We start from the raw sequence: 22333 nt of genomic DNA, 5'->3' as shown, positions 1-22333 counted from the left end.
TTGTGGGATTGTTACTTAGATGAAGAGCAGAAAAACATGTTTTTCCTACTGGTGAATGAAGAGGTGACACAGAGGGTAAATCCTGTAGGTCAGGCCTAGGTGTATCTTTAAATAGCATACACACACCTGCAGAGATAGCATCAAATAGCCTACCATAACAAAGTCTCTGGTGTCACTCGGAGGTTATGCAGGGACAGGAATCCCTCATAGCTGAGTATCTGAATTGATTTACCAGTAGTACGTTGTTTTTAAAGGAATAAGAATGATGTCTGTTTTTTGAATGATTGGATGATTTGTTTTTGTTATACCATATTAAGTATTTGTGTTGGGGAAAAAATATGTTTGTAAATTAACGACCAGGATAAAAGGGCCTAAAACCAACTCAAGTTTGAGAAAATATATAATTGGGGTTCCTATTTTATATTATCGGCAGTTCAGCAGAAAACAACTACATCACTTCCGTCCACAGTAGAGGTCACGTGACTTGACTTCCGTTCACTGGACCGATGTGACACACCCCCCATAGAGTAAATGGGACTAGCCTAAACTGAACTATTATAAGGCTAACACGAGCCAGTCTCATGCTTTGGTGTCAGCATATATTTACCTGACATTTTCTCGTTTTGTGTGCGATTTGCAGGGCAAGAAATGTGCACCGATATTTTCTAAACGGCTGCACGAGGGAGTGTGACAGACGAGTGTTAACCATGTGCTAGCGTCAGCTTGTTGGCTAATGTTTTGCTTTTTGACGTCAAAACTATGGGACAGTTCCTGGCCCTCTAGCATGTTGTGACCCTAGATCATGACACCTTTACAGTCGTGCAGAAGCAACAGTTGTAATATGTTATAGGCTTAATTTCAAACTCAACATCAGTGATCACAGACTGAGCTGGAGCTTCTTAACCTGACAGGCAGAAGTGAGACCCGTTCCCTCTGTGCTTCCGGGTTGGGCGAACAGTAATCGTCACCCATGGCATGGTTTATGTTGGCTCGCATGTTGTATGAAGTTACGGTTTATTGAGTCCTTTCACGTGTGCTTTCCTCCTCTTTTCGGTCAGTATTTTGACACGGAGTAGCCTGTCATGGACACGAAAGAGGAGGCGATCGCCACCTTGAAGCGGTTTGAAATTGGAAGCAGGTTCTCCTATCTGCCAGTCCTGCCCAAAGCCTCAGTCCTGATCCCGCTGTTTGTGAGGAGAGGAGAGCTGTGCGTGTTGATGACCCTGCGCTCAAAGGAGGTAGCCTACCAGAGGGACTGGCAGCAAAGTGTTGCAGGTGGAGGGATAAGGCTGTGCAGTCCACCAGGGCTGGAGACATTCATGAATTTAATTTTCCAGTTCACTTCCTGGAGTTGGAATTGGAATTGCACCCGGCTCAAAGGAAACAGAATTGGAATGACAAGAAACAGAATTTAATTGCGTTAAATTCTAGCCTGGTGTCCAGCCCCTATGAATCGCAGTCTTCAGCACTCTTCGAATTTGCATGGCGACTCATTAGGCATGGCAATTCATCATTCATTCACTAATGAATCGCCATGCAAATTCGAAGAGTGCTGAAGACTGCGACTCATAAGGGCTGGACACCAGGCTAATTACATTCCACTTCTAAGAGAGGTTGTCTTTACTTGCTAAACATTATAAATCAAACATTCTGAATCAAATAACAGACACTTCAATCAAACACATTCAGTCATAATGTATGTATTACGATTACAGGTTATGCAGGATCAATTGTCAACTCATCTTGTTGATGTTCGGTATTTGATCATATTTAATCTCAGATATGTGGTAAGAAAAAAACCCTGGAATTTCACAGAATTTCATTGAATTTAAACTTCCTGAAATTCCAGTTCAATTCCAATTCTGTTTCCTGTATGTTTCTTCAAATTCCAATTCCTCCTTCCTTTGTTCCTTCGTTCATGAATTGTCCTCAACCCTTTGTGCATGTCAGTGTTTGAACATGTTGTTGCTGTGTGTGCAGCTGAGGACCGGCGCCGGTGAGGTTTGTTTCCCAGGTGGGAAGAGGGACCCGAGTGACGCGGATGATGTGGACACGGCTCTGAGAGAGGCGCAGGAGGAGATAGGGCTGCCGGCCGACCAGGTGGAGGTGGTCTGCAGACTGTTCCCTATCATCAATAAGGTAGTACAAGTAAAATAATTCTTCCACTCAAAGGTATAGTTCAGCCAAAAATGAAAATTCTGCCATTATCTACTCACCCACATGCCAGCTGAAACACAGGTGAACGTTCTTTGTCTACATAACACACAGGGAGGCTGCCGGCACAACTCTGTAGCAGCCTCCTCCAAAACGTGTGACATAGACCTATCTGTAGGAGTGTAAACAGGGAAGTTTCACGTGTACACGCAAGGTCTGAGTGTGCGAGCGTTTTGAAAACAATGGCTGTAGTGAAGCTTTGCGCTAAATAATGGTGTAAATATAGGTGTTCTACATTCACAGTGCGATCGTTCGGCTTCATAGGACTTGGATTATGCTGCACGAGCTGTATGGAGTCATTTTATGGTCATTTTTTTTGCCCTTTTTGGAACTCTAAAGAACCGGACCCCAATTACTTCAGTTGTTGTGGAGAAGGCTGCTACAGAGTTGAGCTGGCAGCCTCCCTGTGCGTTACATGGACTAACGAACTCCACCAGTGTTTCAACTGGCATAAGAATTTGAATTTTTGGGTGAACTATTCCTTTAACAGCTCTGGTTCCACCTCTCTCACCTGTCACCCCCCCCCCCTAACTTCTCCTAACAGAGCGGTCTGTTGGTGACCCCAGTGGTTGGGTTCATAGAGGAGTCATTTTGTCCCTGTCCGAACCCAGCGGAGGTCAGCGCCGTGTTCTCCGTGCCCCTGGACTTCTTCACCAGGGAGAAGGACCACTCGGCCTACGGCCCTCCCGGGATGACTGGGCTGTTGCACACTTTCCATTTTACGGACCCCGATTCAGGACGCCAGTATCACATCTGGGGTCTGACCGCCATGTTGGCCACACTGGTTTCTGTCCTTACTCTTAGGAAGAAGCCAGAGTTCGACGTCGGTTTTGACACCGAGGATCCGCTGCCCTTCTTCCAACACGGTCTAGATAGAAGAATTAGTAAACTATGACTGTAGCTTTGTGTTTTTCTGTATTCAATGTTTGTTTGCACCATTTTAAAATTGTTTAATTAATAACTGTCAATCACTGTCAGTCAGTGTACCTTGAAATGTCTTGGAAACAATACAAGACCTGGTGAGGTTTATAAAGAATAAACCTGAATTTATGAAGGATGTATTGCTTTATTTGAATGCAATATTTTTGTTCAAAAGGATTAAATAATTAAAAAAAAATCCTACTTGGTTCTGTTCTTGACTGTTTTCACAACTTTACCATTTTCAGGACTTCTGAACTAGTACATCTCTAACTCGGGGAAAAAAGAAACAAGACAAGACCATTTAAATCTTTATTAATTCATTTAATGTAGCAGCAGGATTACAGATATAAACAGAAGAGTATACAAACGTCCAGACAAAGGCAAAGTACATGTTAATAATAGTTCAGATGTATGATAACACACTGGGGTTGACCTTTATCCCTACTGCAGGGTCTTCAGGCTAGATACTAAAGCTCAAGCTACACAGAACAGATACAACAGAACTGTTGGAGAATGTGAAATAGAAAGCGAACTAGGAAACGTGAGCAAACTGATAACACACAAGATACAGCTCACACTATTGGCAATTAACAGTTTTAATTTATCATGGTTGCTCCTTTTGATCTCGAGTCAAGCAGTTCACAGCAACAATAGTAATGTTGACAAGCACATCAACACAAGAAAGCTCTCCATAAAACAACAATCTCCACTGTCTCGTCCCTTTTACCTCACATGTACAAATCTCAAGAGGCATGAAAAACTCAGGTTAAAAAAAAAAAGAACACAACAAACAAGTTGACAGTCAACTGGTTAAGCTGCACAGCAGTATTATGTTGAAAGTAATCACACTGATATTTTGCAATGGATTTCCAAGGAGAAAATGTAAAAAAATAACATCAAAATATACTTGTATGGGCTATGGTTATGTTTGGGTTTAGAAGGAAATTTCACTGAAAAGCGGCCTGATGTTGAACAGTCCTTGAGAATAAAAAGGACAAGGAGCCAGATCGTAATGACACAGAAGGGACACAGGTAAACATAGCAGAGTACTTGTTTAGTTATCAAGGCACACAAAGTTCTGTTGAAAGCATCACAATTGAAATTCAAGATACCCCTGCAGTATATTTCACATTTAAATATACATGGATATTTCATTTACATGACCGAAGGACAAAACCAATCTCGTGTAAAGGTTTGTGTGCTATCATCACCATCATTAAATCAACATTTCACATGGTGGTTTCAGATGCAAGTGGCTATTTGGAGAGTGAGACTGAGCATCCTAGATCGTTTGAAATGAAATGGCTGGACGTGGAAACATGAAATGAGACAAGAACCCAAGACAAAACACTCTCACAAATGTACAGTGACACAAATGACAGTTGGTTGCCCCCCCCCCCCCCCCCCTCCCTAAAAACCAAAACCAAAAAACAAAAGTTCTCTAAAACTGTAATTGGTCCGATGTTAGATGTAGAGCAAGCTTTTTTTTTCCACACCATGAGGTAAAATTTACATTCATGAAACTGAAGTCACAGGTTGGCTTTCTGTGTTGGTATGGCTTTAAGAGGCATAACTGCTCCAACTTCCGCAACATCATGTGCTCTTAAACCCCGCCCCCCAAGAGGAATGGCATGCTTGGAAACATTACTAAGCTCTGACCTGATCTACAGTTAATGGATGAGTCAAAGTGCCATTTGAGATGCATGACATTTCAATCAAATGTGAAATGTGTCTAATCAATAGAAAAAAAAAAGTAACAAAAAACACAACAAACCTAGCCCATGTATTATCATGTTATACAGGATGGGTAAATTCATTGTTAAAAACAGCAGTAGAATTATATTCTAACATATTTGCTTGATGTCCACTTAATTACATTTCTACTTTCAGTCACACATTTGACAATGAACCTGCGCTTGAGTTCAGGAAAACATATCAACAATGATATTCTGTGCTATGAGCATAAACCAAAAAGTTTAGTCTTACAAAAATACTCTACAATTTGATTCATGGGTACGAAATTCTAAAAAAGATAAGTTACTTCAAAATGGATCACTCACATCTGCAGGACAAAATAGTATGAATATGAAAATGTAAACAAATGCATATGAGCAGTTCTATCCTAGTAGCTGATTAGTTCTCATAAAATTGGCTTGTGATAATGTCAAATTGGCTACTGTTGTACATATGGAAAGTACAGCAGTGTTATTTTGCATAAAAAAAAAAAAAAGAAACAAGTAGGTCAGCATATCAGAAGAGTTAAATGAGTATCGATTTGGTGGAAATGTTACTGCAAGATTAACTGATCTACAAAACAAAGTACCTTTACACGTCTTTTCTAATTTCTGTACTAAAAAAACAAAACACTGAACTGCTATCCATGTAAGAGCTGCATAATTTAAATGAGTAAATAAGTACAAATGAGTAAACATCATGAGGGCATTTGAAAGGACAATATGAGACAAGACAACGCTTCAAAACAGGAGCTTTGGTTTGCCTGGGTGCACTCCTCTCCGACCCCACCACAACAGCCCGCTCTCTAGACACAACTGTCTGAAAACTAACAATTAATGTCAGTACTATCGATATGAGTAGAAACTGTAAGTATTAATATCACATCAGAAGTGCCCATCACTCCTGTACATAGCACCATAGATAGAATCAAAATGGCGGCCTCTATGTAACAGAGATTTCATTTTACCAGTGAGCCCCTGTTAACAACACAAGGGACGGGTACTGGGTGCCAACTTCACATGGCGCCGGCCTGCACACCGTACCAACACTGAGACAAAAAACTTAAATATCTAAAACAACACAAGGTAAAACAGTCTCAAGTGACAGATTGTACAGTAAATAGTACAAATAGCAATAGAACGCAAATCCTTCATTTCAACGCACAAACTAATAAATCAATATTTTAGATGTTTCGTCAGAGTGCAAAACACAAAGGCCTACTCACCTTACCACTCCAACACACTGAATAATGACAATCAATGCTTTTGTGGGAATGGTTGTTTTTTTTTTGACAGACTTGACTGGACCACTGAGATTGAATACATAGAGGGATTCAACAGCGAACAGACATTCTATACAAAGTTATCTATGACCCTAAAAATATAGTGACATGAGAAAATGTAAAAATGCTCCGTAAAGATGTTTAAAATATTTACCCATACAAAGACAAACGCTTTGTGTTTTCTTCTTCTATGTTTTTTTTTTTTAAATGGACGTTTCCAAGTACAAATCAGTTGGGTCAATAGAGAGCTGTGGACGGATATAAGGATTAGCTGGTTACACAAAAGAGGTTATAAAGTGCTTAAGATAAAATGTTTATAAAACCACACAACGCTTCATTTTCACTAGTGGAAAGTTTCTTTCTATCCACATTGAATTGGTAAAAGTTACCAACTCCTTCAAAAAAAAAAAAAAAAGATACACACACTACATAGTTGAATGCTTCTTAAAAGTTAACCAAGAAAGCTTCTGCGAACCCAGTGGTGAGTAATAAACATATGAAAACACTGGGAGGGGCCAAAACGAGCGGCCAAGTCACAAGACTCATCATATCTGACATCTGACACACATGTGCAATCTGATATCCGATCCATAGCGGGCCATTTTCTTCTACTCTGTCCGCTCTTTCAGCCTCACAATCTCATCTCCGTCTCCTCACCGTTTTTCCCTGTTGCTCTGACATTCTTTATCCCTTTCCAGTTTTTCCTCCTCTCCACCAAACCTGGTCACTCCTCACATTATCTCTTAGGCTCACATTATTAAACACTCTGAAAACAAACACTGCATATGTGAGACTGATTGATGAAGCAGTTATTACAGGCCTCTCTGATCCTGCAAGAGGGGTAATAACTCAACAAAGGAGGATTCATCAATTCAACAAAAGATGGTTGTACATGGGCTATAATCAATGATAAATATCCACCAAAACAGGAGTTACATGAGCTCATATTGTGGGTTTTGAGTAAAAGGGGCATTTGATTCTTAAATGTTCAGAATTTCTGAGAGTATTGTGGCATTGGCAGAGAAAACCACTCAACTCCAATTTGTGTCTGTGGATCTTGGGATGTAAAACTCTGGGATACATATCACTCACTCTCCTCAGTGCCCATGTGGTGCCAGTATTTATCACTGCTTCTGCAGGCTCTCCAGCAGGTCCTCAATTTTATCCATGTTGGAGGAGGCAGATATCGATGCCTGCAATGTATTCTGTAAGCTGCTCTGTATCTGTGTCGGTAGATTGGTCTGCATTGGGGTTGGCAGGCTTGTTTCTATGGCTGCCTGTAAACTGGACTGCAGAGCAGTTTGTGTGTTTGTCTGCATTGCGTTCTGTAGGTTGGTCTGCAAGGCGCTCCCTAAGCTGGACTGCATTTGTGCCTGAAGGGTGTTCTGTAAGCTGCTGTGTATGGTGGTCTGCATTGGGGGCCCAGTCTGGGCCATGGGCTGGTCCAGGAGAGGCTGCATGTGACTGGGGTTCTGGGTCTGGCTCTGGGCTGACAGGGCGGGTCCAGAGGGAGTCAGCAGCTGGGATGAGTCTGAGAGAAAGAGAAGATGGAGATATTCCACTGTTAAGAACGAGTAGGTAAACGATTATGGCATTGGAACAACTCAAGGAACATTCAGACATGTATAGCTGCTGTATAACTCAGTGGGTAGAGCATGGCACTAACACTGCCAGGGATAGAGATTTAATTCCCACCACCCATGCTAAAAAGGTAGCACTCATGCACTCACTTTAAAGCACCCTTCAACACTTTCATATTTGCTGTACTTCAGAGGTGAAGAAGACCAAATCATCTTACCATTCTGGATGCCAAACACAAACAGGTTGGCCTGTCCCTGTGGTGCCACACTCCCACTCACTGTTGTCTGGAAAAGCTGCTCGGGGGGCTGCTGGCCAGGGTTGGCTACCACACCGACACCACCCTGCACCACAAAGATGGTTGTGCCAGGGGCTGCAGCCTGGCTGCTCAGCTCCTGTGTGCCAATAGTACTCTGCAGGCCAGATAGAGAGGTCTGTGGCAGGAACAGCTCCACGGGTTGACTGCTTGGGACACTGCTGGAGCTGGAGCCCACCTGCATTGGCTGCTGTTCCTGGAATAGGCTCGGTTGTCGGGGCTCACTGGACGCAGAGGCGCTGCCTGAAGAACTCTGGTCCTGGAAGGACATTGGCTCTGCTGGGTCTGGCTGGGGGATCCCAACCCCGACCCCGATGCTGCCCATAGAGGAAGGGCCTTGGCTCTGAGTGCTGAAGAGGAGTGCTGGGGGAAGAGCCTGGGGGTTAAGGTCTGTGGTACAGAGGAGCAGACTGGTCTGTTGGGGCTGAGAGAGCTGGCTCTGGGGGAGAGGGTTAGCCTGTGAGTGGCTGGGGATGCTTTGGAACAAGGAGCTCTGCTGGCCCATTGGAAGCTGTTGTGCCTGTTGTTGTTGGTTCTGTTGTGGAGACTGTTGCTGCTCCATGGGGGTGCTCTGCTGCTGCATTTGGGAAAGCTGGGCTTGGGGTTGGTTCTGAAACATAGAAACAGACTGAGGCTCACTGGCAGACGTCTCCATGGAAGAGAGGAATGCCAGCTGCTGCTGTTGCTGCTGTTGAGGCTGAGGGTTTGGGACAGTCAATGTATTCAGAACAGTCAATGTATTCTGGAGCAGGGCAGCCTGTACCTGCTGTTGAGAGCCTTGGGTGTCTGCAAGAGGTCTGGGGGACTGGAAGAGCTGTTGTGGGGGAGAGGTGTGGGATGGAGGCTGTGGTGGGAAGCTGGTCTGGATGGTGAGCAGCTCCCCAGCCTGCTGCAAGAGGGAGACAGGCTGCTGTGCCTGGGGGGCGGAGTGGATCTGGGGCTGGAGCAGCTCAGCCTGAAGCTGCTGTTGGAGGTTCTCCAAGACTTGCTGCTCTTGCAACTGTTGTTGCTGTTGTAGGTTGCTCAATGCTTGATTTTGTTGTTGTTGCTGTTGCTGCTGCAGCTGATGTTGTTGTAAGTTGGTAAGTATTTGATTTTGTTGTTGCTGATCCTGAAGTTGGATGTTGTTGAGGACTTGCTGCTGCTGATTTTGTTGCAACTGCTGTTGTTGTAACTGCTGTTGCTGCTGTTGTATGTTCTCCATGATTTGCTGCTGTTGCTGCTGCAGTTGCTGTTGGTCCTGTGGCTGTAGCAGAAGTTGTTGTTGGATCTGCATGTTGCCAAGGACCTGCTGCTGTTGCTGCTGTAGATGTTGCTGCTGTTGTTGATGTTGTAGGTTGTCAAGGATTTGCTGTTGTTGCTGCAGTTGTTGATGCTGCTGAAACTGTTGCTGTATTTGCTGTTGCTGCTGTTGTTGTTGTTGTTGTTGTTGTTGTATTTGCTGCTGCTGTTGTATCTGCTGCTGCTGCTGTATCTGCTGCTGCTGTTGTATCTGCTGCTGCTGTTGTATCTGTAGCTGCTGTTGTGTAGTTAATGAGTTCTCTGTGGTTCCCAGTCTCAGGCTGTTCATGTTTTCTTGGACGTGTTGCTGCAGGGATTCTGCAGAGGGCGTGGGGTTGTACAGCACAGAGTTCAGCTGCTGCTGAGCCACAGCTGCCTCCAAGACCTGCTGGAGTGTGGTGTTGCTTCCAGCCTGCAGCTCCCTAACTGCCCTCTCCAACTGGGCCACCCCTTCCTGGGGGAACAGGGGAACTTGGGACTGTTGTGGCTGGGGTTGAGAGGGGGCTGCCATCTGGGGCATGGCCACAACCACGACCCCACCACCACTACTGGAACTCTCTGGAGGAAGACTCTCCTGGGGGTCTCTAAGGAATTGTTGAGGGACTTCTGGAGGTATAGGAGGGATGGTGGTGTCCCCTGATACAGGGAAGGAGGTTGTGGGGGCAATGTCTTGCTTTTGTATAGTGCTGAGGGGCTCTAGGGTAGGGAAGACAGGGGGAGCCTGGGGAAGCTCCACATCCTCAGGTTGTAGAGGTATGGGGCTCGGAAAGGACTCTCCACCTGGGTGAGGACTAGAGTTAAGCTCCAGGGTCTGCTGCACTGAGACCAGAGGGTCTGGGGATGGCTGAGGAAAAAGAGCAAGAAAAATTCCATAGATTGAAATACTGAAGTAGATATTTTTTTTATTTATTTTATCCTTCTTGACATGAAAATAACTACCTTTCCTACCTTGAAGACATCTGTGGGTGGTGGATTGATAGACACTTCCATTGGTGTGACCTCTTGCCGTTTAGATGGTTGACCAGAGGAATCAGATGGGTCAGAAGTCATAGATTTGATCTGGCCATCAAACATACAAGTCTTGACCAGGGATAGTCCCTCTGTTTTTACTGCCAGGCCGAGTGAGTTATCCACTGAGGGTGAGAATGGAAACACAGGACCAAAAAATGTCTGTGAGAGGACCATGCACCATACCTAGTCTATACCTAGCGCTGCACAATTCATCATCTACGATCCTATATTGTAATTTAAGTTTCCACAACACATATTGAAACATTTAATTTCATCCAGATTGTCCGCTGTAGTTGAACATAGTCAAGATGTTGATTTAAATAGCAAAAAGTATTTTTTTCCCCTAAAATAATCAAGACTCATATATGTGAGTAATTATCATGATCACAACATGTAGCAAAATAATTATCATTTTCATTATCATTTTAGCCATATGCAGCCCTATCTATACCTCTTGAATTACAGAATAGGCCTCACATTCCAAAGAGAATACTCCCTGTTGCTTGTAAACAGACAAACTAGATAACCTCTGCACTAAAGCCAGTGGGTATACCTGAGTCTGAAGTGTAGGTGAAGGGCTGGGCATCATGTGATCTACCAGCATTGGTCATCACAAAGATTCCCACAGAAACGGGAGAGGTGACTGATAGGTTATGGAACGGAGGGACTGTCACTATCAAATGGTTCTGGAAAACAGAGCAGAGAGCTTAGGAGGGGCCCAAAAGAGAAATCAAATTTTATAGGAAAATCTCATGGAGATCATGCTCATGGGAAGCAGAAAGGTTTGGTGTTCAACAGTTTATATAGTGCAAGGAGGAACAGTGGAGTGTACATGTCAATCAGTTACATTTACCTGATGGAATAGGTCCATGTCAATCTTTGCCTCAGCTTGCCAGGAACTATCATCTAGCAATGACAGAAAAAAATATTTTCATTCCTCTATCCACCAGAACTTTACATGCAGAAAGACATATCCATAACTGGGATACCATAAATGAGAAAAACTGCCAAGCTGGCTACAGCACCTGCGATGTTCTCCTGGAAAATGACTTTGGTTCCTTTGAGGAAGTTCTTTCCTATGATGAATACTTCCTCTCCTCCTCTCACTGAGCAGCTGTGAAGGCTTTTCTTCAGGATCTCTGGCACCCCCGCTGGTTGAGCTGGAGAGAGACAGAAGAATCCAAGGAATAAAACGCTGCTGCGCAATAGTGCGATGAAGGGAGGGCAATATCCCATGTGCCTACCAACCGCTAAGCACTGACAACGCATAGTATCGCTTACCAGTCAAACAAAAAACATGTTTTGACAAATACGTGTCTCTAGAGTACATATACCAAATTTCATGAAATTCAATCAACCGTATTGATAGACAAACGTTTGCCTTTGTGACAACCCTATTGGTTGAATTGTGAACACCTAACTGAGCCCTAACTTAGGCAAGGCAAGGGAACATTTCTATTCATTTTATATTTCATCCAAATCAGCGTATAATACTATCATTACTGGATTATTAGCGCCGTTTGTCCTGCTTATGGTGCTCTATGCCTGCTCTGTTAAGAGGGACATTATATTTTCAGTTCCATTCCCCCACCCACCTGCCCTGACACAGAAGTGCAAAAGGAATACTTGTTCCTGTTTAAAAAAAATCATGACCAGAAAGCTTATCTGAAGGAAGAGAAGAAGTGAAGGGGATGTGCTAAAGTGGGATAAAATCCTGCCCCAGTTCCTTACCAATAGTTTACACATGTACCAGGTCTCATGCTAATTGGACAAGCTGTCATTGACTTATGGCCAATTTTGTGATAGGCCATACCCTCATAACAGCTTCTTTTGACCATTTGGTGTGTAGATGTGTGCTCATTTAAGTCTAAGGGCCCAACTAAGCAGTCTGGCTTTTGTTTATGACTACTTCAAATTGAATGGTTGCTAAGATATATCGTTCATATATCGAGTTCATTCAGGTGGGAGAGAATCAGATGGGAAAAATAAGCTTGTAGCTTTAACTTAATACATTTTTAAGCTTTGTGACCATTCTGATAACTACATGTTGCACTGGGCTACTCACTGCAGAGGATGGGTGATGATGGGGTCTGTAGAGTGAGGACTGATCCGTCGGGTTGGGGGATGCTGACCCTGAAGGCCAGTCTGGCGCGGGTGCTCTTCTTCTTGGACCCGGCCACACCGATACGGGCCTCCACGTCCGCATTACGCAGCTTCAATATTCCTACGCAATCCACGCTGTAGAAACACAAGACAGTCATAGGTGACATTGGGCACATATAACAGAGCACACAAACTACTCCTCTCACATCAACACAGTCACATGTACAGAACTACTAACACGCCCCCAATAAAAAAGATGGCCCCTTACGCGAGTGTCATGTCATTGGTGGGCTCCAGTGGGATCTCAATAACGGTGGTGCCCTCTATGTCTACTTCCTTGCAGGCTGTGGTGTTGCGTCCCGTCACTCTACATGCCTGATAGAAACCGTGAGGCTTTACTCTGCCTGCATCGTTGGCTACAAACACCTGCAGCACAACCGGCTCACTCACACCCTCCAACTGGGGACAAAAACACAATTCATCTTGTGTAAAATACTTGTCTTGACCATGACAAGTAGTACAAAACATTACACTGTCAAAGAGGAAATTTGTTAAAACTTGGCTGCATGTGTATGTCTTTCTCGAACCTTGACAGTGGGAAAGCCCTGCTGTGTGCGGTCTTTGACAGAGCCTCGGCTGCCCTCCGTCAGGTAGCGGGCTCTGTGCTGGGTCTCTGGCTGGACCAGGATCTTTAGCTCCTTCCCATCACTCCTCTGGGGGTACTGACCAGACAGCGGCCCGCCCTTCACCAGAGTCCCTGACTCCAGAGAGCTGCACAGCAACAAACATCACATGATGGCATTAATATGACTTCCACAAATTCAATTACCCTAAAGGAAACTAAATTAAATGACATCAAATGTATCCCAGCAAGGGGACAAGGTCTGAGTCGAAAGGCTGATAAAATGTGCATTAGATAAGGGTCACCCCCACCTGGCTTTGGGGCTGGTCTTGTCTGGGCCCAGCTGGGACAGGACAAAGTGAGGGGCCTTGGCGCTATCGGCATCAAACACGTCCATGCTGTCCTCTGGAGGAGCAGGCTTGGGGCCAGGTCGCTGGCGAGGGGTGCGTTTTCTGGACTTTCGCGGGACCTCGGTGTTGTCGTTGTACGAGCTGGAGCTGATCAAGCTGAAGTTGGAGGCGGAGTCGTCGGCCCACATGCTGCTGCTGTGCTCCGAGTCTGGACCTTGCGGGCCAGAAGGGGGAGGCTCCTCTTGGCAAGACATCTGGCTGTCGTCAAGTAGGTCCTCGGGGGGTGGGGAGATGCTCAACACAGGCCTCCGTTTTGATGGGGTATTCTGAGGCTGCTGTACTCCTAACCCCGGTAACACTCCTGACCCTACGTCTCCTGCTGCAGTGTTTGCTCCACTGTTGCCTCTGCCTGGGGCAGGCAGAGCACCCTCCACACCGTGCATCTCTGAGGCTCCAGCTCCATCCCCTCCACTGGTGTGAAGATGTTGGGGAGCCTTGAGGTGGTCTGAGGCTGAGGTAGAGGGGCCTGTGGAGGGACCAGAGCACGGGACTCCCATGGCCAGGGAGGAAGAGGCAGAGGGGCTGGAGGTGGAAGAGGTGGCATCTGTAGTATATACAAATAACAGAGTTAGTGCAGATGTTCAGCACAGAGCAGGCTAGCAGTCCCATTCAAGCAGCTGAATTTGTGCATGATTTGCCCTGATTTCCCCTCTTCCCAACTCTAATTTCAATGGACTTCTGTTATATGCCCTCACTGTGCATGCGAGAGCTCTCGAGCATTGATCAAATATTCTGAAGTTAAAGTTGAGAAGGGTACTATAGGCCCCACATTGTTTTGATTCCTACAATTAAAATCAATGTGACAAAACTGACATGCTTTGTTTACAAAAACAAAAGCAAGCTACAAATTGTTACATACACATTGCCAGAAAGAAAAATAACAAAATCTGGTCAAACTTTCTTGTACAGCCAAATTTGCAAGCTGGTAATGTGGTGCCAAATTAAATTTGCCGGGTTACAGTAGTTTGTGCAATGTGCATTCAGTAGTATACAATAGTTTGCGCATGCCAATTGGAAGATTTGGTTGGGACTGAGCGTAGCCATGGAGACAGAATAAACAAGCCTCTGACCTATGGAGCAGTGAACTGCAGACCATTTTATATGCAGACACTCCCTGCCTCAGAGGGAACTTCCTGCAATAAAAACGAGACAGCCAATGAGCAACAAGAGAGCTGATGATTCAAGACTCAACTTCTGTCAATCAGTAAATTGGATGAGTTAACATACTGAAGGAAGGAGTAACTTTTGAAGTTGATCATTTATAGACACTTTGAAGCAAGTGTAGTTGGTTAATGATGATCTGAAGGACATTACAGTTGTCATGCGTTTGATCAGCAGTGCTTAGGGCCAGCTGGGTCAGACAGGATAGTGAAAAGGTAGCGTTAACAAAAGCGCTCTCTCCAACTTGACTGTTGACCAGTTAGTTTGCTCTCTAGATGGAACTCAAGAGGAGAATCCTTCACGATGTTGACTGCCCTGAACCACGATCTAAGATCAGACCATATTTCCTTTTTTTCTAAATGATGTTTAAAAGACAGTCTACCAATGGCTAGGGGCAACTTCTTTGTTTCAGAGGAGACAGAACCTGCATCGTTTCTGAACATGTCAGCTCCTTTCAAAGATGGAAGTAGATTACTCATTCAGCTACAAAGCTCAAACGGTTTCAAACCTCAAACACCTATCTGATGACCTAGAATGGTGTGAGTGTGTAAATGTGTCAGAGAGGGTTGTGAGTGAGGAATGTACATTTATTGCTGCTTTGGGCACATTCTCTTGTTAAAGCATTTAAAAGCAAAACCTAAATAGAGGCTATATTGAGGCCTACACAGAGATGTGCTTAGGGGATGCTTCTACTTCTTCTACTTGCTTTGCTGAAATGAAGCAACATGCATCATGTCCTGACAACAACAAATATCTAATATTTCCAAAATGCAATTCCATCCAATACAATTCCATCCCATAACATGGTGGATGCACAAGATGACTGATCATTTAAGGGAAGACTCAAAGGTATCAGCATCAGGCTACACTGCATATACCTAATTAAAATCTGATATGACCGTGTCTTGTCGTGCCCTCAGCATTCAATACCTTAGCTGAGGTATATTACCTACAGTCAGAAATATTCACAGTCCCAGAATGCAACTGTAACTAGTGAAAGGGTGAAGTTGCCCCTAGACATTGATGCAAGGCCGTATTATCACTGCCACCCCTGTTGTTTTAGGGAATGGCTTGGCAAGGGGCAGCTGATCCCAGATCATGGTGTTAGTGTGGTGAGTAGGCAATTCACCTGAGGCCAGGGCTGCAGAGGGGGGCGGCCCCGCCTCTCCCCCACTCTTCTGGCTCATGGTGGGTGGGTCTGTCTGGGCGGACGAGGGCTGGAGCTGGAGCTCTTTGGGGAGGAGGTCATATACCGACTCTGCCATAGAGGATGCGGAAGAAGAGAAGAACATAAATTAGATGGAGAAAAACATAAGTCAGTATGTTGTTTACTGCTGGACAAAGTAACTAGAAAAGGTTGTCCAATCTACATACATGGTAATGTTGCTATAGTGCCCCCCCCCCCCCCCCACAATTACATTTCTTAAGGCATAATAAGGCACAGCCCCTCTGACACCAATTATAATTTCAGCACAGTTGTACATATATCATGATATAAATACACCAATAAAAGCCATTCTTAACTGCAAAACTTACTGGAATTGATCCCGGAATGGGCCCAGAAGCAAGCCTGGGCCTCATCACCAAAATTAACCCCCACATCTACAAAAAATTCTACAGTAAACACAGACATAGCACAGGATATCTAATGATAATTGAAAGCAGCCCCCCATGGGGTTGAGTAAAATAAAACCCAAGGAGACATTCCTTGATCCTTGATGGGAGCAGGATTCCCAGTAGACTATAACCAAACACCACAGCTTCACTAGAATAAACCATCACTGATGGTAGATAAACACACCATTAGATAGTTCGGTTGCTAAGAAACAGGGGCCTATCGACACCCTGACATGGATATTTCAGCTGTGCATCAGCAGCACCCAGCATGTGTAGCAGTCATCTGATACTCAGCTATGACTTAGCACCAGCAGAATGGTGAGACTGACAGACACATGATCTCTCACTTCTGTGACGTCAACGATGCTGTTGAGGAAGAGACAACACAAAGTCGCCGCAGTCCACACAAAAAACTACGCTGTGCACAAGTTCAGACAGAGAGCTGTAGAGAGGCGAGAAACTGAAATATTACAACGGAAGCACCAAGCCGAGGTCTATTGCCTATTTTGAGGCGCTCTGTCTTAAACCAGGCCGACCAGAACGGGCTGTTTTCAAAACAATATAGAAGGCTAAACAAAAGATCTCTATCAAGCCTTGGCAAACTTGGCCCATATCATAACCTTTTATGTGGTCGTCTGGGAGAGAGCGAAGTGCGCACGAGAACCATGGGAACCCTCCATCTCTGTCCGTTGTGCTTTGTTCACGGTGTGGAGAAAGTGAGTCTTTGTGCATGGATGTATTCGGGGTTGACTGAGAACCCGACATGACCTCAGTCCTGACTGAGTCACTCTCTCTGACCACTCGCAGGTCACACAGCATAGCAGCCCCAGCACAGCGACCTGCCACACATTTTCTTTTCACTCTGATTTTTACACTACATTCTAACTCCCTCTAGTTTCTGCCCACACACACACTGTCCCATCCTGCTCAGCACTGGGCGATTTGAATAGATGGAAAGTAGAGAATTCACAACAGCTGAACCTCAAATTTGCATCAAGTCAAAGATGGGATCCACAAGAGCATGTCACCCAGAAAAATATCATCCAGTAAAGTGATGTGTGGTTGTCCCCAGACACCCCCCACACCCCCACCAAGGATGTGAGAGGATGATCACTTTTACAGATTGAAAGCTGTTACGTTGACCTTTTTGTCCCGATATGCAGATTGGAGCCTGCAAATGAGTTTATTTAAGCCAGTGTTTCTCAACGGGTTTTGCATCAGGATACATGAACTCATCCATAACGCCATGACCCAGTTCATAAATAGTAAGACAGTAATCAAGGTGTTCATTATCAGGAAAAAAAACATCTTGGATAAAAATTCTGAGTCAAATGATGTAGTGTGATCTGAGGCAGCCTACTTCCCAAGAAATTAAAAGAACCAAAAATGCATTCAAAGACTTAAAAGGTGCACAAAACTTGACTTAAGTGCCGTTTTACCATACAGGATGTTAAATGTTAGGGTCCTTGAAATACTCCACAGTTGAATTTTTTTGTCTTTGACAGTCCCAGCAATGGTAGGAAAATGGTACTTGACAACAGCAAATACTGGTCTTGATTCTCTTATTTCAAGCTTTGAGAGAGTTGTTCACACTCACAAATATCCATGACCCATCCCAGGTTATATAATATAACATGGGATTTATGTTTTAGTCATTTGACTTTGTGACAATAGCAAAGACATCAACAACAAATGAGACATTACAAAAACAAGACCTCATATTCGCTATAGGCCTACATGTATAGAGTACGTTCAAGAGGTAAAGTGACCTCTATTTTCATATGACTAAAATGTAATTAAGTTAAAAAGAAATAGGCTACAAGTTTAACTTCCCAAATCCCAAGATCACAAATGAATATTGGACACTGATAATATTCCTGAAATAGCTTGATGTGATTTAAGTTTTGGTGCCTACTTGCTATAATAGAAGTCAGATGGCATTTTAAATGGGCTTATGTACACAGCTCTACAACCTTGTCAGAGTGTGTCCGCAAAAGTGGGCCGTAACCCACTAGCTGAAAAAACACTGACTTTAGCCTACACTTAGAACAATTCAATTACCTCACCACATAGTTATGCACTGCTCACATTACACATGCCTTAAAAGTTTTGCCAAGTGGCAAGCCCACCGGTCCATTTTTATTCTTTGCAGCTGGCCTGGGGCTTTGATGGGGGATGACAGATGAATAGACAATTCACCGGGCTATGTTTTTGTTGCAGATGAAAAAATATGCAAGCCAAGAATGTATCTCAGTGCCCAACAATGGCTGATTTGATTACACTCTTGTTGGACACATATGATATGCTCAAGCCAGAGTACAGACAAAGAGCTACTCACTGCTCTCAAACCACAAAGAATGCCATTTTTGGCTATTTACACCATCTCTGTTTCCCTTGAAACTAACATAGAATGGCAAACTGATTTTTAGTTTCGCTTCTCCATGGGCGTGCTTATGTAGATGAGATGATTAAAGGAGAACATTGGTGTCAGTTAGAGTTTACTGCTGTCTACATCTAGTTTTCATTTCCCCAAATAATTTTGCAATGCATGCTGTATGTAATTAACTTTACGGTATTCAACCTAGCTTGAAATTAACTGCTGTCCGAAGAGGGGCCTGAATAAAAAGACATAGACATGACAATAAAGTTCAGTTTTTCTTTTTTATTATTCTTCACTAACTCAATCTATTTGCTTTCTGTCACCACAAAGCCCTATACAATATAGGAACCTAGCAATCCACATAGGTGATCAGGTACCAAGACAATGCTGCCATCATGGCTCAAACTAGATGGTGAAAGATGTACACTAGCAAGCCCAGATGTAACTTGGCTTGCTGTCCATTCTCTCACTTCTAGCCTGATATAGATGAGGTGTCCCACTAGAGATGTTTGATGAGCAAGTCTGCCACCCCACCCCCTCACAAGCGCACACCCAATTACTGAGATATAAATAAACAGTCACCATGTGATACAGTGTGACCATATGGCAAGCTCAACTGAGCATTTCAGGGTCACAGAACAATGCTTACTGCTGGCTCATGAGCACCCTACACACAGCAGCCAGACAGATGTGGTACCAGCGGGTCAGACGGCAGGTAAAGGCTGAACTGACTGGACTGTGGTTATGCATGCACATGCTATTGGTCAACCACTAGGAGTCAACATGTAGACTAAAATTAAGTCTAGGAGGGAAATTAGGCAGCAGAGGAGACCCAATTCCTACCAAAATGCAACATAAATTCTTGTGAATCAGGTTACTGCACCACTAAAAGACCAGCGCACGACAACACGACACACAAGGCCTACTTATGAATAAGCAATGGCATAATGTTAGTTGTCAGTGTTGAGTACCGGATTCAGAGAAATTACCTCTGCACATGGAGGTGACACACTGTTAAATATCGTGGAAAGTGATACCTTCAGTATCATCTTTAACTAACTAGGCAAGTGGTGGGATGTAACAGAAACTGACTGAAGAGGAAGGGCTGCTGCATGAGTGAGTGCCACCCACTAACCTCTGACCATAAGAGTGTGTGTTCTGGGTTAGCTGCTAGATGATGCAGCAACAATTCCCTAATAATAACAGAACAGTTGGTGGACACATGTCCAAAGCGCATTACAGTGCCATGAGTGAGTACATCTTAGCATTGGTGGGCCCAGTGGGATTACCCCTCACCCTGGCAGTGTGAGTGCCATGCTCCGAGCTATGAAGTATGAAGGGCCATTAACTGCATTCTTTCTCTGAAACTAGAGAAATGTGAGGAAGATATTTCTGGACCCATTCCACCAATGAAACAAAACAACAGGAGACTGTCACTTGACAGAGCTAGACAAGGAGGATTAACAAAACAACACACACGCACGACTTTTCTTTCTCTCGCGATAAACACATGCACACCCACACCTCTGCAGAATCCCACGAGGACTAAAGTAAACCACTAAACAATGTAGTGTGGTGGCTGGAGTGACCTCACGTAGTTGTAGGAGATCTGGCTAGCTACTAGTCTGTAGTACCAAACATAACGTTAGCCAGCACCTGGACAAAACAATAGCAGGTCTCACTCAAATCTACTTTCATTAATAACTACCAGCTTGTACACATAGCTTGTCCACGCATGCGACAGGAGTACAGCTAGCCAACCAGCCAGCGTCAATGGACAAGCCAAATGTAGCTAACTAACTCAGCTAGCTACACTGACTGGCAGTGGAAAAGAAAGCTAACTAGTGCTAGCTAGCAGCTTAACGTGAGCTATCTTGACATTCACGTTAGTTCTGACTAAACCAGGACAAAACATGTTAGTGCCGCCATCGTAACCCTTATTTAGCAAAATCTTACCTTTTGAGTATAGGGATTTAGGGGAATTAAGGTCGAGATCCGAGCTAAGGAGGGATATAAAATCAGAGGGCATCGCAACGCTTCATCGAGGGGAGGGGAAGCGGACACCCTCTTTAGATCAGAAACGAAGCCAGCTGCTCTTGGCTAGTAAATATTTGCGTTTTACAGGCGGAATGTTGTTAAAATACAGAATATAACATCGAAGAAATCTTAAAAACAAAAGCAAAACTTTAAATGCCGAAACAACCGTTTATTAGCACGTCTCACGTTTAGTGTGTGTGTCTTAGCTGAGAGGAGACACATTTGCTGCTACGTTGTGGCGAACGCACACACACACACACACTGCCCAGCGTCGGTCGGCCCCTCTCCTAGCCCCTCCCCCTTCTGCTGGCCAGGCGCATGCGTGTATGAAGAGAAACGAATTGGAGTTCCAACCCGGAAGCGAAGGGAAGAAAGAAAGAGAAAGAGGTTCTCACCATTGCCAGTAATGTTAAGAACAATGTAAGAAGCCCACTTTCCTTCCCCAAAGAAGTCTTTCATCCCTTATTTTGAGTTCAATAAAAAGTGTAACATAGTACAATTTGTTGTTGACATATCTTTCTGTTTCTGTTGTCAGCCAACTGCACGACCATGAAAAGTGACTTGATTCAGGGTCACAAAATGCTAGGAGGCCGGGAATTATTTTACAAAGTTGTTGCATCAAAAAGGGAAGGGATTCTCCAACGGATTCTCACCATTGCCAGTAATGTTTGTTGAACCCCACTCAACTCAACTACAACTACAACTACTACAACTTAATTTTGAGTTTCAATGAAACGTAAAACATAGTCAGTGTTGTTACTGCAATATCTTTCTGTTTCTGTTGCCAGCCAACTGCACAACCATAAAAAAGATGACTTCAGGGTAACAAAATCTTACTAGACCAATTGTGTCAAAAAGACAAACTGAGAGGTAACAAGATAATGACAGAAGTCCTGGGAGAGGACTTCCACCCACCTCACTATAAGTCAAATATGTAACTATGTAAAATAATAGTTGAGAATTTTTTTCTACATGAAATTATAGGCACTATAGTTAATTTCATTTATTGTAATGTCTTCCCTTGTGGTGATCTTTTTTAAGACTTGTGCCATTAGGAAGATATTTGCATGAATTTCAGTGCATGTAGGGGGGCGTGTCTGCATAATATTGTTCTGTCAATGGATAACCTAAGTCTGATGTAATTTTGTAGGCTGTAAAGTTACCATTATGAAGGGAATTTGCACGTCTGTGCTACAAAGAGGCTTACTACGTTTTGTTCCATGAAATAAAATATATCAACACTGCTGAGTGTTGCTGCTCTGGCTCTGCTCTGTCTACTCCCATGGGGGGATTTGCATGGCGCCCCTGCTATAGCCTACCTTCAGCATGCTTGCTGTGTAAGCAGGGCGCTGCTAGAGCAGAGCCATGATCGCCAAACATAACTGTATTACCATTTGTTGTAATACATGGTTTTATCTTGTGACTAAAGTGTTCCTGACTGAAATTTCACCTTTGTGAATTTTTGTCTTTCAATTACTTTTTATATCGATTTTTGCTAGCGAAATGCTAATGATTTGGGAAAGAGGACTACAAGAGTCAGCCATCGCTATTTGGCGGTTTGTTGTGATTTTATATATGAACAGTAATAACTCTTCAATGCAATGCTGTGAAAATCTTAGTAATTTGAATGTACAACACACAGGAGATCAACAGGAGATCGAGCTCT

The 22333-nt window shown here is 43.9% G+C and overlaps 2 protein-coding genes across 3 annotated transcripts; one reads left to right on the top strand and one right to left on the bottom strand.

Annotated features, from left to right (window-relative positions):
* Positions 1–638: 638 nt before the first annotated feature.
* Positions 639–3304, top strand: nudt7 (nudix (nucleoside diphosphate linked moiety X)-type motif 7). 2 transcript variants are annotated; one of them, XM_071913364.2, is made up of 4 exons: positions 639–917; positions 1059–1238; positions 1981–2139; positions 2759–3304. In XM_071913364.2, the coding sequence occupies exons 2-4, from the start codon at positions 1083–1085 to the stop codon at positions 3107–3109; spliced, it is 666 nt and encodes a 221-aa protein (XP_071769465.1). In that variant the 5' UTR covers positions 639–917; positions 1059–1082; the 3' UTR covers positions 3110–3304. The 2 variants fall into 2 exon arrangements, with proteins under 2 accessions (XP_071769465.1, XP_071769383.1); XM_071913282.2 differs by having other exon boundaries at positions 639–1238.
* A 1275-nt stretch (positions 3305–4579) lies between these two features.
* nfat5a (nuclear factor of activated T cells 5a) lies at positions 4580–20859 on the bottom strand. Its single transcript, XM_078283277.1, has 12 exons — positions 20587–20859; positions 15763–15891; positions 13374–14016; positions 13028–13211; positions 12709–12899; positions 12403–12575; positions 11363–11497; positions 11191–11243; positions 10891–11023; positions 10275–10459; positions 7950–10170; positions 4580–7682 (listed from the first exon to the last, which is right to left on the bottom strand). The coding sequence occupies exons 1-12, from the start codon at positions 20657–20659 to the stop codon at positions 7276–7278; spliced, it is 4527 nt and encodes a 1508-aa protein (XP_078139403.1). The 5' UTR covers positions 20660–20859; the 3' UTR covers positions 4580–7275.
* Between the last annotated feature and the right edge of the window lie 1474 nt (positions 20860–22333).

Source organism: Centroberyx gerrardi, chromosome 4 (assembly GCF_048128805.1).
Source record: "Centroberyx gerrardi isolate f3 chromosome 4, fCenGer3.hap1.cur.20231027, whole genome shotgun sequence".
Classification (NCBI taxonomy): Eukaryota; Metazoa; Chordata; class Actinopteri; order Beryciformes; family Berycidae; genus Centroberyx; species Centroberyx gerrardi.
This window is presented reverse-complemented; position numbering and strand designations above follow the sequence as displayed.

Excerpts from the sequence above, each read along its gene's own strand:
- nudt7 (XM_071913364.2), top strand. The coding sequence starts at position 1,083 with ATGGACACGAAAGAGGAGGCGATCGCCACCTTGAAGCGGTTTGAAATT. Across the intron at positions 1,239-1,980 it reads TGACCCTGCGCTCAAAGGAG|CTGAGGACCGGCGCCGGTGA; the intron begins GTAGCCTACCAG and ends CTGTGTGTGCAG. Across the intron at positions 2,140-2,758 it reads TGTTCCCTATCATCAATAAG|AGCGGTCTGTTGGTGACCCC; the intron begins GTAGTACAAGTA and ends TTCTCCTAACAG.
- nfat5a (XM_078283277.1), bottom strand. The coding sequence starts at position 20,659 with ATGCCCTCTGATTTTATATCCCTCCTTAGCTCGGATCTCGACCTTAAT. Across the intron at positions 13,212-13,373 it reads AAGACCAGCCCCAAAGCCAG|CTCTCTGGAGTCAGGGACTC; the intron begins GTGGGGGTGACC and ends GTTGCTGTGCAG. Across the intron at positions 10,171-10,274 it reads CACCCACAGATGTCTTCAAG|CCATCCCCAGACCCTCTGGT; the intron begins GTAGGAAAGGTA and ends CTTTTTCCTCAG.